Source organism: Pezoporus flaviventris, unplaced genomic scaffold (assembly GCF_033815535.1).
Source record: "Pezoporus flaviventris isolate CSIRO_AGI_PZ_B2104156 unplaced genomic scaffold, CSIRO_AGI_Pfla_v1 ptg000188l, whole genome shotgun sequence".
NCBI lineage: Eukaryota > Metazoa > Chordata > Aves > Psittaciformes > Psittacidae > Pezoporus > Pezoporus flaviventris.
In genome coordinates, this window is record NW_026892736.1 from 503189 (window position 1) to 516844 (window position 13656).

Here is a 13656-nt window from a genome sequence, read left to right on the forward strand (position 1 = left end):
CAGTTTCCAAGCTATTAAACAGTATTAAGACAAGGTCTATACAAGAAGAGGTGTAAGGAAATGTGTTCTTAAATTTACTGATTTTGAACAGTAACACTGAATAACTGATCGAAAAAAAACATTTACTGAAATGTGATCTTAAATTTAAGTAATAATTTCAGTATTATCAGCAAAGCTTTTAATACAAAGTCCTTACCAGCATACATTCCCTTATATGCTCTGGAATGCCTGAGTTTTGTGTTTTTCTTTGTCTCTTATGGTTAGACTTGATGATCCTAAAGGTCCTTTCCAACCTAAATCATAGAACAGTTTGGGTTGGAAGGAACTTAAAGCTCATTCAGTCCCAACCCCTTGCAACAGGCAGGGGACACCTTCCACTAGAGCAGGATAGTCCAAGCCCTGTCCAAATGACTACTATTCTGACTGCTGGTCAGCAATAAAACACGCTGCTTGAGATAGGGCTGAAGTGCTGTTATCATCTCCCTGCTCCCAGGATGGGACTGCACACCACCATGCAGACGCATATAGACGGTAGCAAGCCCTTCCAGCACCGAGTGAAGTGGGTACAGCTGTCACGGGATGGAGAGGCTGCCCTGCTATTGGGGTGCCACGCCTGACAGGTGCAATAACCTGCCAGGGAGGACCCGGCGTGTCCTCACACCGTGGCTTTCACTCCATTACAACAGGGACACTCTCCCTTCCACCCGCCCATCCCGAGAGCACAACCCAGTCAGACCTCAACCCCACGGCAACCACGCTCACCCCGGACCCGCCAGAACCCGGCCACCAGGCCCATCCCGCAGCAGCAGGCCTCACCGAAGGCCAGGACTCCCCCGGGGGCTAAGGAGCCACCCCAGCGGGCGGAATGAAGCGCAGGACACCGGGGATCCCCCGGGGCTCCCCCGCCATGGCGGCTCCCTCAGAGGAAGGCCTCAGGCAGGGAGCCCCCACAGCAGTTTCCATGGAGACGTTCCCCCCCCCAGGACCCCACTGAGGCAGGGGCGGGCCCGGCACAGGTCCCACCACCGGAACGGGGCGGGAGGAGCCCCGGTGGGGCCATGACCCACCTTCCCTCACTTGGCCGCGGAGACGGGTGGCGAAGAAGAGGAGTACGGCGAGGAGCACGGCACCGATGGCAAGCAGCACCGCATCCATGGTACGGTACCGCACCGGCCACCGGTGCGTGTATGTGTGTGTGCGGGAGGACGGCGCTTGGTACGCTCCGCCTCTCCCCGCTGCAAGGCCCCCGCGCTGGGGTGTCCAAGGTGCCTGCAGCGGGGGGGGGCGCTGAGGAGGGCGCGTAGGGGATGTGCAGGCGCGGCGTGGGGCAGCCCTGGCGGGGAGGGGGCCTTGTAGGGGAGGTGAGGCAGTGAGGGAGGGCGGCCCCCGGGCGGTCGTTGGCGGGGTCCCGTCGGTAACGGGAGGGAAGTGGAAAGGGAAGGTTGGGAATTATGAGGTAAAACTGTGGCTTCATCCATAGCCATGCACCTGAGCAATGCATCGGGGCATAGAAACATAGAATGGGTTGGAAGGGACCTTAAAGATCAGGGGTCTGGAGCCGCCTGTCCTAGGAGGGGGGGGAGCTGCGGGAGCTGGGCCTGTTTAGTCTGGAGAAGAGCAGACTGAGAGGGGGTCTCATAAATGAAGACCAGTGTCTCAAAAGCGGCTGGTGCTGGACGCTGTCAGCGACAGGATGAGGAGCAGCGGCTATAAACTATAACACAAGTTTCACCTCAACATGAGGAAGAACTTACTGACGTTAAGGGTGGCAGAGCACTGGAACAGGCTGCCCATGGGTGTTGCAGGGTCTCACTCTGTGGAGACATTCAAAACCCACCCTGGACATGTTCCTGTGTGTTAAGCTGCTTTAGGTGGCCCTGCCTTGGCAGGGGGTTGGAGCAGATGGTCTCTAAAGGTCTCTTCCAGCCCTAATGATGCTGTCATTCTGTAATTGTCTGTTTCCAACCCCTGCCACAGGCAGGGACACCTTCCACTAGAGCAGCTGCTCCAAGCAGCATCCAGCCTGCCCTACCAGGGATGGGTCCAACCCAGGCAGGCTGTGCTGGGTATGCCATCTGCCAGGGCATCCCTGGCAATGGGAGCTTAAGTTACACCTATGAGTAATATATAACTTTTGCCTTTAAGACAGTGGTATGCAGGCATGGAATGAAGCTGGAGCTGCCTGGCTCAACAGCATGTTGGGTAGCTGAAGAACCCAAAGGAAGTTTGCCCCTGACAAAATCGGAGAGTCCGTCCCTGAGCTGGCCCAAACCAAGCTGTTTCATGTAGTGAACTGGCTTAATTTGGTAAAAAACAGGAAACCAAGCTGCCCAGAGGAAGGTGATTTGTTTAAAAGTCAAGTGGGACTTTGGAGCAAGTCCAGAGGAGGCCATGAGGTTGATCAGGGGCTGGAGCACCTCCTGTATGAAGACAAGCTGAGAAAGTTGGGGCTGTTCAGCCTGGAGAAGAGAAGGCTGCATGGAGACCTCAGAGCAGCCTTCCAGTATCTGAAGGGGGCTGATAGGGATGGTGGGGATGGACTCTTCATTAGAGACTGTAGTGACAGGACAAGGGGGGATGGGTTTAAACTGAAACAGGGGAAGTTCAGGTTAGATACAAGGAAGAAACTCTTCCTTGTGCTGAGGCGCTGGCACAGGGTGCCCAGAGAAGCTGTGGCTGCCCCATCCCTGGCAGTGTTCAAGGCCAGGTTGGACACAGGGGCTTGGAGCAAGCTGCTCCAGTGGAAGGTGTCCCTGCCCATGGCAGGGGCTTGGAACTGAATGAGCTTTAAGGTCCCTTCCAGCACAAACCGCTCTGGGATTCAATGATCTGTACAGAGCCAGTGCAAGGTGGGAGGCCTTTGGCTGTAGATTGGTAATTGCTTCAGGCTGATCTCATGCTGGTCTCCAGCCAAATGGAGGGTCTGCCTCCTGTCCCTCCCCTTCTACTTGGCAGCAGCACTCCCTAGCTGTGCAATGGGCTGGAGCAGGGAACTAATAAGGGAATAATATATGTTTTTTTTTTCCTGGGTTTGTTTCGTGGTTTAAGCTCATCTGTAAATCACGCATCAGTCATTCTCTCCTCCCTTTTCCTTCCTCCTCCCGTTCTCGGAGGGATGGAGAGGAGAATCGAAAGAATGTAACTCCCACAGGTTGAGATACGAGCAGTCCGGTAACTAAGGTATAACACAAACCACTACTGCTACCACCAATAATAATAATGATAAGGGAAATAACAAGGGAAGGGAATACAACTGCTCACCACCCGCCGACCGATACCCAGCCAAACTCAGCACTGAACCAGCCCTTCTGGGTGACTGCCCCCAGTTTACATCCTGAGCATGATGTGCTGTGGTATGGAATACCTCTTTGGTCAGTTTGGGTCAGGTGTCCTGTCTCTGCTTCCTCCCGGCTTCCCCTCCTCCCTGGCAGAGCATGAGACTCACAAAGTCCTTGGGTCAGGGGAAACATTTGAGCAGTAACTAAAACCATTGGTGTTAACTGTTCCCAGGCTGAAAGTCAAACCCACAGCACTGCACCAGCTACTAAGAAGGAGAAAAATGACTGCTACTGCTGAACCCAGGAGAGTTTGTTTTTTAGCCAGATCAGAACAAGGATCAGCATAAAAAGATGCTGCAGGAACTTGCAGCTGGGGGTGGAGAGCAAATCTGAAGCCAGTTGTGGGGTTCTGCCCCAGATCTTTTGTCAGCGAGTATTTTCTCTTTTACTAGTTTTGACCTGCTTTGTGGTTGTAAAGTTGTGACTGATCGAGCCCTTTCTTGCTCTGGAGATCCCTTTGCTGAGGCCTTTGGGAGAACTGCTGTTGGGGGAAATGTTTTAATACACGGAAAATGGAAGTGGGAGGATATTGGACGTCTAGACATGATCCAAAAGAACTTTTAGCTGTGACAGACACAGACTGTCAGGAGCTCGAGATAAAGTCAGATCTCCTACAGTAAAACCAGCTCCTATAAGAAGTTTGTTAAGGCTTATCACATCACAGTGGGATGTGCTCAAAAAGGAACCGAATTACAGACGTAATGTTTTATTACAAAGTTTGATTTTAGTACTAATCATTCAAATCTCATTTTGGAAATCAGTGTCGATGCCCCTTTGCTCAAACTCTGTTGTCTGTGGTCTGTTTCTCTCTTAACAGGTTAGTGGAAAACAGGTTGTTGGAACAACTCCAGAGGAGGCCGCGAGGATGGTCAGGGGCTGGAGCACCTCCCGTATGAAGATAGGCTGAGAAAGTTGGGGCTGTTCAGCCTGGAGAAGAGAAGGCTGCGTGGAGACCTCATAGCAGCCTTCCAGTATCTGAAGGGGGCCTATAGGGATGGTGGGGAGGGACTCTTCATTAGGGACTATAGTGATAGGACAAGGGATAACGGCTTAAAACTTCAACGGGGGAAGTTTAGATTGGATATAAGGAGGGAGTTCTTTACTGTGAGGGTGGTGAGGCACTGGAATGGGTTGCCCAGGGAAGCTGTGAATGCTCCATCCCTGGCAGTGTTCAAGGCCAGGTTGGATGAAGCCTTGGGTGAGATTGTTTAGTGTGAGGTGTCCCTGCCCATGGCAGGGGGGCTGGAACTGGATGTTCTTAAGGTCCATTCCAACCCTAACTATTCTGTGATTCTATGATTTTTACCATGTGGTCAGAAAGGATGTATCCTCTGGCAGCTTCCGAGGCACAAGGAAAATTGCATCTATCCACAGTTAGCTAAATGGGGAACTGAAGCTCGCCTGGTGGGTATATTGTGCTTCACACAGAGGTTGTTTTATGTGTAATGGTCAGGATTCTTTCAGAAATAAAACCTGAATGACAAGTGTTTGGGGTGTTCTCTATTTCTTTGCCTGTACATCTGAAAAACGGTGACCCTTTAATGAGAGTTTAATGGGGTTCGTCATCATCCAGCTACTGACCTTGCCCTGCAGCCAGACGTTACTTGTGTGAGTGATGTGTATTTTATTTACTTGCGTGGTCCCTCTGGCCTTTACTAAGGAGGTGATGATGACGTCTTTGCTCCTCTCTGGGCTGCAGATGAGGTTTTGCCTGTAGGTGTCACCATTATGCCGTGTAGAAGCAGAGTTTAAACTACAGAGGAGCATCCGTGCCTCCCGTGTTCAGTGTGGATATGACGGGGGCTCATCCAGTTAAAACTCATCCAGTTCCAGCCCCCTGCCACAGGCAGGGACCCCTTCCACTAGAGCAGCTTGCTCCAAGTCCCTGTGTCCAACCTGGCCTTGAACACTGCCAGGGATGGGGCAGCCACAGCTTCTCTGGGCACCCTGTGCCAGTGCCTCAGCACCCTCACAGGGAAGACCTTCTGCCTTATATCTAACATGAACTTCCCCTGTTTCAGTTTGAACCCATCACCCCTTGTCCTATCACTACAGTCCCTGATGAAGAGTCCCTCTGCAGCACCCTTGTAGCCCTCTTCAGACACTGGAAGCTGCTCTGAGGTCTCCACGCAGCTTCCCTTGTCCAGTCTGAAGTCCCAGTTTTCTTAGCCTGTCCCTTTAATGTTTTTCCTAGTCTAGATCTGAAACAATCCCTCTGATTTCTTCAATATCCATGTGGATTTCAGAGGACATTGAGGTTCACTTTCCACCAGAAAATATCCCTGAAGGCTGTGATGAGTGGTGGGAGTTAACTGAGTGAAGTGACCACAGTCAGAGCACAACTTGTCCCACTCAGTCTTCAAATACAGTAGGATCACAGTAATCCAGAACTTGCAAACCTTTGATTTCCTCAGCCAGCATCAGGGCAGCTCCTGATCCTGATACAGGCAGATTGTGGGGCAAAATATGTGGCTTTTCAAGCTATTCTGATGAACAGTCAGCACATTCCCCCCTCAAATACCTCATTGTATATGGGAATTATATACACTTGCACAAGCGATCATCACTTCTTTGTAACACCAACAAGGATTAATCCTGCTGGAAGAAGTGCAGTCCCAGATTGTTTGATTCACTAAGTGCATGGTGGCATCATGTATTGATGTCTGGTAATGAGACTCTAAGTAGAGGCAATTCAGCTTTATCTGTGCTAATAAACTAAGTGCATCCAGGAACTAAATGTATCCTGGGCCCTGTGGCCAACTGGCACAAGATGCTGCCTTCCACACTTGTAAACTCTTTTTGCCTTCCAGAAGAGGGTGGCTGGTTTCAGATTGCCTCCTGGGAGTTGTTTTTGGGGCTGGAATTATCTAGGAAAATGCAAATTGGCACCTAAATTTACACTGGGGAACTTTCTAGTGTTTTGCCTCGTGTGGATGATTGTTTTCCATGCCTGGGCATGCCTGAATTTACCGTGTGGATGTAACCTCTGTGGAGCAGAACATATTTACAGGGAGAAATAAGGCAGGCACTGCCTTCAGGCTCCCTCCCACTCGGAAGTGGATGTCTGGTATTCTTCCAAATACTTGTCTGTAGATGAATGGAAGCATTTCTGGATCCACTCCTTTGTGCCAGTGGGTGCAAAAGGTCTTCAGCTCCTTCCAGGAAGCACTCTGGATTGCAGGATCAGACTCTGGGAGGTTTTGGAATCAGAGTGCAATGAACTGGTAACCCTGTGAGTGGGGTGAACTGCACCCAGGGCCTTGGTGCACCATGTAGCTCAGCACCTCCCCAGAGTCTCTAAAGAAGCTCTAAGACCTGTCCTGGTCTGCTGAGACCCTGATGCTTTGTTCTTACTGCTCTGCTTGGATTGCTTGCTTTAAGAGAAATAACATGGTTTATTGTTGCTTGAGATAACTTAAATTTGCCTTAAACCAGACCTTCAATGCCAGTCCTGGGGTAATGGTTGCACTTGATCTTAAAGGTCTTTTCCAACCTGGTTGATTCTATGATTTAAACAAAAGTAACAGGCATGCTCCATCAAAATAGAGTCTTAGTTCTGGAAAACAAAACTGCAAAATTCACACATGCATGCAAATAAGATGGAAACAAGGCAGAGGAAAATTGGATTCTGCTTGCTCAGGTCTCTCATTCTAGAGATCCTGAAGTTTTTATTGTTTTAAAGGGAACAATTTGTCATGGCTCTGCCTCAAAAGCAGAACCACAGCCCTGGGTTTCCGTCTCCGGGGGAGACCCCCCCTGCAGTCCTGCTCCAGCTCTGGGGCAGCAGCACAAGAGGGATGTGGAGCTGTTGGAGCAAGGCCATTTCCTAGAGTCAGCAGAACTGGCTCCCAACAGGCAGAATGCTTTGGTGGTAACAGCAGCTCCAACTTGACTCCATTTCTGTGTCTGTAACGGTAACAGATATGGCCAGAGCACCCTTAACACCTTTCCAGAGTTCATTGCCAGGTACCCTAACAGCAAAGTCTTGCACCTACGCTAGGGCAATCCTATGCACAACTACAGACAGAGAGGCTGGATGGAGCAGCCCTGAGGAGAAGGATTTGCGGGTGTTGGATGAGAAGCAGCTCCCCATGAGCCAGCTTCAGTGTGCGCGTGAGCCCAGAAACCCCCCTGTGCTGGGCTGCAACCCCACAGCATAAGCAACAGGTTGAGGGAGGGGATCCTGCCCCTCTGCTGTGCTCTGGGGCGTGCCCCACCTGCAGTCCTGATCCAGCTCTGGGGCAGCAGCACAAGAGGGACGTGGAGCTGCTGGAGCGAGGCCAGAGGAGGCCATGGAGATGCTGCGAGGGCTGGAGCAGCTCTGCTCTGGAGCCAGGCTGAGAGAGCTGGGCTGGGGCAGCCTGGACAAGAGAAGGCTCCTCAAGGGGTGACCTGAGAGCAGCTCCAGTGCCTAAAGGGGGTGCAGGAAAGCTGGAGAGGGGCTTGGGACAAGGGATGTAGGGACAGGCCAAAGGGAATGGCTTGAACCTGCCCGAGGGGAGACTGAGATGAGCTCTGAGGCAGAAGCTCTTCCCTATGAGGGTGCTGAGGCGCTGGCACAGGGTGCCCAGAGAAGCTGTGGCTGCCCCATCCCTGGCAGTGTTCAAGGCCAGGTTGGACACAGGGGCTTGGAGCAAGCTGCTCTAGTGGAAGGTGTCCGTGCCTGTGGCAGGGGTTGGAACCAGATGAGCTTTAAGGTCCCTTCCAACACAAACCAGGCTGGGATTCTATGATTCTATGAGTGTCTGGTTTAGCTCAGCCACAGCTGCTTCTGGGCTGGATGTTCTTGGCTGAGTGATGCTTGGTGATCAGATAAAGTCATCTTTTGCCTTAAAGGTGGGGGAATATTTGAAACAAATAATGCCAGTAAAAATACACATCTGAAAGAAATCCATCCAGGCTCAGGATTTCCTTGGGCAGGTCTTCAAAAATACGTGGAGATGGGGACGGCTGTGCTAATGGAGGCTTAAAGAAGAGAAAGAGTGGTGCAGTGAATTCCCTAGGGCTGAAACTGAGATGCTTTTCTCCTGCGTGGCCAGAGAGGTGGGGCTTTACCTTTGGGTTTAACTCAGCCCCATGCAGCAGAGCCCAGCATCAGGAGCTGGTGTAAGATGCAAGAGCAGCTGTGGGGAGAAGTGATTCTTAGCAGTCTGCTGCCGTGCACTGAAGCAACCCCAAAACCTTTCAAAGGCTCTTTGGTGAACAGTGAACCCATGCAGTGTGCATGGATTTGGATGCCCCTCATTTCAAGCAGGGGATGTCTGTGGTTTATGCCCTGACCACCCAGTTCAGACCATGTGGCTCCCAAATATTGGAAGCCTTTCCAGCCATTCATCTGCATTGTTTTCTTCATCTGTTTTGGCTATAATTTATACCAGATGGCTCCTAACCAATGTTTCTTGGGAATGGGCACATTCCTAGAATAGACTTGGACTTCTAGACCTGTGTTTGCTGCTGGAAATCATCCTTGACTAACGCCGTGCTGCTCATCTGAGCTTAGTCCCAGCACTGGGCAGGTTACTTGTCTGTGCCTGGCATTGTGCAGTTGAGAACCAGAGATAAAATCATTGGTCTTCTACACAAAGTCAGTCCTGGGGTGGAAAACCATTATAGAAATAGTGGGGTTAATGGTCAGTGGTTGCTATCCCCTCTGGGTATCATTTTTATAGTGCTGCTTCGACTGCAGAATGCCCTTCTCTGTGCTCTGACCCACTGAGCTGCTTGTCTAAAGCCTTAATGAGCTTCCTGCATCTTCTCAAAATGTAAATTGTAACCAGTTTGGAAGTTATTAGTTATGAAGTCTGTCTCTGCAGCCCCTGTTTAATTCACCTGGCCTTTTCCATGTTTCCATTAAGCCCCATTTAATTAAAGAGGCTATCTCCTTCTCAGTCGTCTCCATTGGAAATAAATGTCCTTCAAAGTCTGTGACTCAGCTGGCAACATGTGAGGAGTGGCCATGACCTGGATGATGAGGCTTTCCAGTACAAAGTCATGAAGAACTCTTCTCTCTCCACGTATCCACAGCGTGAAGAGAAAACCAGAGGCAGGGAGGTTGGAAATGAATGAGCTTTGAAGTCCCTTCCAACCCAAACCATTGTGTGATTCTGTGCCATCAAAATGCAGGTTGGCTTCCTTCCTGCATGGGGACATGTAGAGAAGACAGGGGTGCAGCTGCTGTCACCCAGCAATACCTCTCATAGCTTTACTGGGAGGGTGCTGAGGAGGTTGGTCAAGGAAGTGGTAAATGCTCCATCCCTGGCAGTGTCCAAGGCCAGGCTGGACACAGGGGCTTGGAGCAACCTGGGCCAGTGGAAGGTGTCCCTGCCCATGGCAGGGGTTGGAGCTGGATGAGCTTTAAGGTCCCTTCCAACCCAAACCATTCTATGATTCTATTTGCAACTGTAATGCAGTCGCTGCTTGAGGCTTTAGCTGCAAAGATCCATGTTTCCAGCCAAGTTACTTGAAGCAAGCACGCTTAGCTGGATTGTAAACTCCATTTAATGGGAATGTTGCTCACTGTTTAACATCTGGTTTTCAGCATGAGCAGGTTGAGTCATAGCCTGCATTTCTCTGTCTGCATGAAACAGAAGAAAGCATTTGTACTTTGTCTTGGCTAGAGGCAAAATTGTGCTTCTCCCAGGCACTGTCTCTGGAGCAAAGCCTTCCCTTTAAGGGCTTCTTCCTGCCATTCTCAGCATCCCTTTATCTGTGCTCATGAGCATGTGGTGGAATAGGCCAGGGGACCGATCCTGCCTTCTGATAACCTTTTGATCATCAAAACAAGTGTCTGTGGAACAGCAGCATTAGAAAACACCGGTGTAACCCAGGAGAAGACTGTTTATCAGCCTGAGTTCATTTCCCTTTCAGATGAGGCTGAACAAGCCCAGGTCCTCTTGGTCCCTACCCTGCTGATTCCACACTTCACTTCTTCATGTGTCTGTCTTTCTGTCTTGGATATGAACAACTTGGCCAGTTGAGGTCTTGCCTTGCATGTAGAGCCTTGTGAATGTCCTAAGGAATGTGGGCAGGAGGCTGGAGTGCATAAGAGGAGAGACTGAGGGAGCTGTCTTGGTGTAGCCTGGAGAAGGGAAGGCTGAGTAGGACCTAATTGCTCTTTCAGCTACATAATTAAGATTATAGAGAAGAGCTATGTGATGAAAGGATGGGAGACAATGGGTGCAAGCTGCAGCAAGGGGAATTCCAATGAGATACAAGGACCAATATTTTCACTGTGAGGATGGTGAAACACTTGGCCACAAACCCATAGAGGTGTGGGCATTGCTTTCCTTGGAGGGATTAAACACCCAGCTGGACAATGTACCTTCCAGCCTAAATATCTATGCAGCTCTTCAGATGACCATGAAATAAACCAGAAGGAATTGCAGGTACGAAAAGAGAGCAGTTTAAATGCAGTGTGTGCAGCTTCCTTATCTGGCTTTGAAATGACACTTCTCCTTGCAGCAGCTCCTTGCTGATGCTTGTCCAAGCGCTGCACACACAAGCTGCATCAGCAAGGTGGGATAGTTGCTGCTCTACTCGAAGCGCGTGGCGTTTACAGATAACTCCAAGCAGCAAAGCTGCTTTCATCTCCCTGGAGCTAACCCAAGTAGATTACGTTGCTGGAGGACGTTGGGGGAGAGCAGGAGAAGACAGAGCAGCTGTATTTAAAAATAAAGCTTAAAACCCCATAAAATCAAAGCTTTTAGGAGGGGAGCAGCATCATCAGTCCTTGCTCAAGCTGCTTTTACTGCTTATGTGTCTCGACTGAATTGCCTTCTCTCTCCAACAAGTGGTGCTCCTGGCTAGTGTTAAGTGGGCAGTAGGGGAAAAGGAGCTAGCAGTTGTCTCTGTTGAACCTAATCTGTGGATGGATAACTGGGGGAACATAGGATTGTGAGGGCTGCCAGGCTGGGTTAGACTCAAGGCATGTGTGTTCTAGTACCTTGCTTGCTTCGATGGCCAGCACATCAGGTTTCCGGGGGGCATTTGAAAAGCTGTACTGAAGGTTTCAGAGGAAGAATTGATTCTTTTCCCCTCTTTTCCCCCAAATATTGCCCTGTCTGCCTTCCTTGCAGGGTCAGCTTCCAGAAACAGGGAAGATTTTGGAGAGTCTCTTGATGGCTGTTGAGTTGCTGGTGGTGGCATAGAGCCACAGTGGGTTGTAGAGGTGAGTGGTTGGGGTTGACATGGCATCCAGAGCTGCAGGGACAGCAGGGGAAGGCAGCTGGCATCCCCTGGGTAGGTGAGGTCAGAACTGATACACAGCCTTTGCCAGGAGCTACCAAAGGTCTTGTGCTGCCTCTGTGTATTTTACATGTGTAGTGTGTTGAGTCGTGAAAGCTTGGAGCCTCTAAGTAAAGGGACAGGGAAACCCAGGCAATGTTTGTCCCTCAAAAGCTGTCACAAGAACACCTTTGCAGGGACCTCTTTCTGCAGGGATCTATCCCCAACAGAGGTTAAGATGCTGAGAAATGATCTTTGCTCTGTGTTGCAGAGCCGAAAGGAAAAGAAGCTAAACTGTATCTCCTGGAGAGAGATGCGAAAGCACTAAGCCCATAAGCAGGATTCACTGGCTTTCATCTGCCAATTGCAGCCCAATTATAAGGGAGAAGGCAGTGTAGAGGCGAGGTAGCTCTTGCTTGAGATTTCTGCATAGCACATCCCTTGCTGAGCACCTGTTAAGATGCTCCAGGCACTTAGCATCCTTTCTGGATTGCAGGCAGAGTGTTACCCCGCAGGTATATACCCCTAAATGGCAAAAGATGCCTATTTAGCAAGCTTGTGTGGACAAGAGGGCAAACTGGACCAAGGCCAGATTGGAGCAACCTGCTTTAGTGGAAGGCGTCCCTGCCCGTGCCAGGGGGTTGGAGCTGGATGAGCTCTTAGTTCCCTTATACCCAGGCCACTCTGTGGTTCTATGGAGACAGGCAAGAAGAGACCCAAAGCCTGCATTGCATTTGGGGAGCACAAAAGCAGACGGAGGTTTTAAGGCAGCACAAGATGGAAGGGTTTGTGCTGGGTTTTGGCTGGGGTAGAGTTAATTTCCTTCCCAGTAGCGGAGTTGTGCTGGGAACAGTGCTGATCACCCAGGGATGTTTTCCTTACTGCTGAACACTGCTTACACAGGGTCAAAGCCTCTTCTGCTCCTCACTCCACTAGCAAAGAGGTTGGGGGTGCACAAGGAGTTGGAGGGGGGGCACAGCCATGATCCAAGGGCTGTTTGAAGCTCTGTTGTCCTTTATTTTCCTAGCTGAATGACCTGACACCAGAAAACACACCCTGGCATCGCGGGTTTTGTGTCTGAGACAGGAATGTTTAGTGCTGGAAGCTATAAACTTCCAAAGCACCGCACCATTTGCCCGGTCAGATTTTCATCTTCAGAATTCATGGGTTTATGAAAACATAATCTTGCAGTAATTTTTCCTAGACTCTCACAGTTCTGCTGGCTGCCCGCATTCCTGCAGTGTCAGGGATTTCAGAGGGCTTTTTCTCACTTGTTTTCTCTCAATGAGCCGTTATGGAAATGGAAACACTTGCCTGGCAGTGACAATACTGAAGAATGCCTCCTTTCCCTCTTATAGCTTTCAGAAGTAACCAGACCTCAGGGACTGTACATACTTGATCTCTTGGTTATTATAGGCTGTCATTGACTGGCAATGATGAGAGTGGCTGAAGGCAAATGTTTACCTGCTGCTGCTCCTGTTGAAATAAGGGTGTTTTCTGTGACATATCTCTGGGCAAATCCATTGTTTGATGTCTACCAGATCTGTTTTCTGATTAATTCCCTTGTCTGGTTGATGGTCATAGAATCACAGACTTATAGAAAGGTTTGGGTTGGAAAGGACCTTATGATCATCCAGTTCCAACCCCTGGCCATGGGTAGGGATGCCTCACACTAGACTGTGTCACCCAAGGCTCACAAGGTAAAAGAAGATCAATGGGACTTGCCTGAGTTTTAAGCATCAACCAGGAGATGATTGCAGAAAGCTGGCAAGGGTTCATTTTAAATGCCTGAAGAAATTCCTCCTGCTTTTCTGTCTGGAAAACCAAAGAGCCCACAAAGGATTTGGGAGGTTGCATCTCTGTGCTCTGGGTAGTGGGAGGCTTCTCACATATTAGGACTCAGTGAGGTAGTTCCTGACTTTCTTGTAGCTGAACACAGTGACATGGGAACTGGATGAGTAGTAGATGCAGGACAGCACTCTGCAGAGACCTCCGAGGATGCTGCTCTCAAAGTTGTGCTTAAGGAGTCCTGAAACAAGAGCAAGCCAGGTGATGCCATTGGAGAGCCAGCAGATGATGTAAACGAAGAGCAGTG

General features: G+C 50.1%; 1 protein-coding gene across 1 annotated transcript in view; it reads right to left on the bottom strand.

The window, feature by feature from the left end:
• DDRGK1 (DDRGK domain containing 1) overlaps positions 1 to 1215 on the bottom strand; it is a 40458-nt gene extending 39243 nt beyond the window's left edge. Inside the window, exon 1 of the mRNA XM_061440987.1 lies at positions 1068 to 1215. Within this exon, the coding sequence (XP_061296971.1) occupies positions 1068 to 1155 (88 nt within the window). The 5' untranslated portion in view covers positions 1156 to 1215. The remainder of the gene's footprint in view (positions 1 to 1067) is intronic.
• Positions 1216 to 13656: the final 12441 nt, after the last annotated feature.